Source organism: Osmia bicornis, chromosome 1 (assembly GCF_907164935.1).
Source record: "Osmia bicornis bicornis chromosome 1, iOsmBic2.1, whole genome shotgun sequence".
NCBI lineage: Eukaryota > Metazoa > Arthropoda > Insecta > Hymenoptera > Megachilidae > Osmia > Osmia bicornis.
Genome location: NC_060216.1, coordinates 4,157,089 through 4,161,534, shown reverse-complemented (window position 1 = coordinate 4,161,534; position 4,446 = coordinate 4,157,089). Strand labels below are relative to the sequence as shown.

The 4,446-nt window shown below is 39.2% G+C and overlaps 1 protein-coding gene across 1 annotated transcript; it reads right to left on the bottom strand.

Annotated features, from left to right (window-relative positions):
- Positions 1–3,066: 3,066 nt before the first annotated feature.
- LOC114881221 (jerky protein homolog-like) lies at positions 3,067–4,446 on the bottom strand. Its single transcript, XM_046287563.1, has 2 exons — positions 3,718–4,446; positions 3,067–3,663 (listed from the first exon to the last, which is right to left on the bottom strand). Exons 1-2 carry the CDS (start codon positions 4,444–4,446, stop codon positions 3,067–3,069), a joined length of 1,326 nt encoding a protein of 441 aa, XP_046143519.1.

The following is a 4,446-nucleotide window of genomic DNA, read 5'->3' as shown; positions in this document are numbered from 1 at the left end:
TGCCTTCTTCTGTTAGAGGTCTATGGGATCTTAAGCGTGAATAAGCGCAACACAAATCTTGATTTATTTTGTTCCATAAATACAGAAATATATTTTAAACATAGGATACCTTTCATATATGCGCATTAAGAACGAAGGAAAAAAAGACGTAAAAGATATATCATAAAACAAAAGACAATAGAAGAGCGCGCACCATAGTACGAGGAAGTCCTCCAGAGAGGACATCTAATGCGTTAGGCGCGATTACCTGAATTATAAACAGTCGTGGTGATTATATCCAACATCTTCAAACGTCGCCCAAGTAGAAATAACACACACACACATACAGGTACCAAATAAAATCAATTGCTTATTACGGAAGGTAGGGCTATTCAAAAGTTACGGCGACCGAATAAGTGTGAAGTTAAACGAATGAGGCGAGTGTGCATGGGAGAGAGAGAGAGGGAGAGAGAGAAAGAAACCGAACCGTTCAAATGTTCGAGTACCTTGATCACAGCTGATAGCTTGATCGCGACGGGTAATCCGACACATCCCAGTCATACAGGATTGCCTTGAAATAAGCAAGTGGCTCGGGACAGAACAGTTGCTTATTTCGAAGCAGGTATGCTATTCGGCTTCACTTAGTTCTCGAAACGGGACGATAGAGAACGCGAGAAACGAATGAGAGATCCGAGGTAGCGGCAAATCATAAAGTGATCGGCCGAGCAGCGAAGTTATTTTTTGAACAAGGATAGAATATAGCATGCCCTCTCATTCTCGCACTATACGTTTCCAAAGGCATGTAGAAGCACATGGACGAAACATGCTCCAATTTACTAATTGCCTGTTACACTTCCTCTTATTTCTTTTTACGATTATTAATATTAGTGCACATCTGTGTACGAATGTTATATAATTATTGCTAGGTTTTAAATAATACACAGAACATGTAATTACAAATATCAAAAATGTTCCCTAAATTATTGATATACATAAATGGATATACGAAAAGATGTTTTAAATGCCACTCTTGAGGAAATAAAGAAAATTTAATTGTGAAACTCTTTTTCACTGGCGCATCGACAAGGAGTTTTATATATTTTGTATATTGTTGTTACTCGCAGTATACAGTAAAACCTGGATAGATGCAACGAAAGAATGCTTAGATAAGTGTAACATCGCTATCCCCTCTACTTGGGGGGATCCCCCTAGGCGAACCGAGCCGCTCGACGAGGAAACCGTGTAATATGATCCGACCGTAATATCGGTGTGACTAATAATAATTGAACAATAAAACTTTTTTATTTTTAAATTTTTCTTAATGAAACTTTTACTAACGCATTTGTGAGATTTTTCTGATTAAAATGACACCAAACACGATATAGTTTGAATTATATTTATAAACAATAGTAACAGAATAAACAACATAGAATTGACACCACAACTGAATATAAATGATGTCGGCTGAATACAAAAGATGTGTACGGACTCAGAATCGGCATGTCGGCTGAATAGAAAACATATGTACGGACACACAATCGGCATGTCGGCTGAATACAAAACATGCGTACGGACGCAGAATCGACACCACGCTTGGATAAATGAAACATTAAATGCCCAGAATCGACACCTCGCTTGAATAAATAAAACATTAAATGCCCAGAATTGACACCTCGCCAGGATAAATGAAACCTTTGAAACCAGAGCCGACACCGCGACTGGTTTTGATTTCCATCTCTCTTGCTTTTCGCCAACTTTTAACATCAATTTTAGCAAGTAATTGTAATTGAAACTATATCGTGTTTGGTACCATTTTAATCACAAAAATCTCACCAATGCGCTAGTAAAAGTTTCACTAAAAAAAAGTCAAAAATAAAAAAGTTTTTGATTCAATTAGTATTAGTCACACCGATACGTTTCGGCTCTTTTTTTTTATCATCGGACCTCTCTCTTTCCGCCACTGTCTATCTCTTTCTACGTTCACGCTTGGCTGGTCGTCGCGTGTAACCCGAGATTGGACACTTCGCTTAGGTAAATGCAACCACTGGGTGCCAATGTTGGTTGAATTTATCCAGGTTTTACTGTAGTAATTCCTCCGAGATTGCGACTGTGGTCGGAATCGAAATGTTGCAATGCCGTTAGAGGAGACATGAAATTCTATGACTGGGTGGCAAGACTCTGTCGCCGCGGCTCGCCTTTGTATTAAAAGAGGGTCGTAAAAGAGAAGGATAGCATGAGAGACTCGGAACACATCAGAATAGCTACAGTATTGCCTCGAAATAAGCAAGTGGTCTCGACTTCGAAATATGTAAGCAAGTCGCTATCCCCTCTTCTTTGTTTGAAGTCGCCCGCAAAGTGAAAGGTACGAGAAATGAGTGAGAGGTCCATGAAAGCGCGAAGCCGATGTTTAGGGTAATAAATTTCACGCTCGGCTGAGCAGTGACATTGGTTAGTAGAAGAAGGATGGAATATATATAATGCTTTCTCAGTCTGGTATATTTGCTTCGAAATAAAGAACTCGCTCCGGATGATACTGACATACTGGGATATGTATTAACTGTGAGTAACAACAATATACAAAATATACAAAATATACAAAATATACAAAATATACAAAACTCCTTGTCGATACGCCAGTGAAAAAGCTGATGTCCTGTAAAAAAATTATAATTAACTTTTTGAGTAAATTTAGTTTCTGTTTTTTTCTACTATTATTTCAGAAAATCTTTTCTTACCGTATATTAGTCTTTTCACGGTTGGCTTTCTCTTCTCCGTAGCGGTTCTTTTTCTAAAATCGTTTTAAGTGCCTCCCCAATGATTAAGGTTGCGTCGTTATCATTACCATACTCCTTAACACGTTGAATGCCATGCCAATTTTACCGGAATTGTCCATGGCGCCACGATGAATTTTCTATTATGCGCTCAGTCCGAGTGCGCCGGTCAGCGGTGGCCCCCATGGCGTCACTGTCAAGATCAGTGCCGGTCACCGGTGACCCCCGTGGCATTCAACGTATTAATAATGTTTTCAAATATGATTAAGTCCCTCTTCATTTTTTCAATTTTCTCTGCTTCAGTTGTTTGGATTTGTTATGTAGCATCATGTTCTTCCTCTTTTTCTTCTTCTTCATTTTCACTTCTTTCTATTTCCATCGCCGTACTGTCATCTTCATAATTCATTGCCTCCTGTTCCTCCAAATGTGTAAGTACGGTATTTAATTCTTCGCTGTCATTGTTTTCGCCCGTGAGAGCATTAATAATGTCCGTCATTTCTGAGTGTATGAAAGTATTGCATATATCGATTTGTTCTGATTCCCTGCAGAAAATTTTGTTCCAACTGGCTTGTAGATTGGCAGATGTAATATCCGTCCATGATTCCGCCACTAAATTTATGCAGTCTTTAATATTAAATTTACAATAAAACTCCTGTATTCCTTGCTCATATTGCAAAACTCGGCGTAACATCTTATGTCTATAGGTTGTTTTAAATTTGGCAATAACGCCTTGGTCCATGGGTTGTATCAGGGATGTCGTATTGGGGGGTAGATAAATAATTTCAAAATTTTCATGTACTTGGGGTGTAATAGTTTTATGGCGGGAGCAGTTGTCCACCAACAGAATGACTTTATCTAACATACCGCTTTCTGTTTTGTACATTTGTACGCTAGGTTTGAAATGCTCCTCGTACTAGGAATTAAAAATTTCTTGCGTCATCCACGCTTGACGCTGTGATTTGTATACCACTGGCAAATTTCCGCAGTTTCTCAAAGCTCGTGGATTTTGAAATTTGTGAATAAAAATCAGGGCCAATTTATGTGTACCAGTTGCATTACTACACAAGCCAATGGACACCCTATCCTTTTTTAATTTTCTGCCTTCCAATTTACTTTCTGTATCTGTTATAAGGCTTTTCGAAGGAATAGTTTTCCATAAAAGGCCTGCTTCGTCCATATTAAAGACTAAATTTAAATTTATATCCTCTTCCGCGATTTTGTCATTGAATATCTTTATGAAATTTTGCGCACCATCTTTGTCAGCACTTGCTTTTTCACCATGAGCATGGGCTAAGTGGATCGCATAGCGTTGTTTGAATCTCCACAACCAGCCCTTGCTTCCGGCATATGAGGTTCCTCCGTGCGCAGCCAACATTTCGCGGGCCTTTTCCAGCAACAGCAAATCTGTTATAGGGTTTCCCATCGCTCGTTGTTGAACGAACCATGTATACAATCGCTCTTCTAAATCTTGGACCGAAGATCTTCTTCGATTTTTATGCTGTAATACATGGCCCCCTCGGGTCCCAAAAGCGGATAGGAGTCTACACTCTCGTCGAATCCGATGAATCACATCCGGCGATACTCCATATTCTCGAGAAAGTGCCTTCACCGTAATTCCCTCCTGTAATTGTTCGGCAATTTGCATCTTCTGCTCCACTGATAGAAAAACTCGTTTCTTTTTTTGAATTTCCGCCAT

Bases quoted from the DNA above. Each gene is read 5' to 3' on its own strand.
- LOC114881221 (XM_046287563.1), bottom strand. From the start codon at position 4,446: ATGGCGGAAATTCAAAAAAAGAAACGAGTTTTTCTATCAGTGGAGCAG. The intron at 3,664-3,717 runs GTATACAAATCA...TTTAATTCCTAG, and splicing joins ACTGCGGAAATTTGCCAGTG to TACGAGGAGCATTTCAAACC.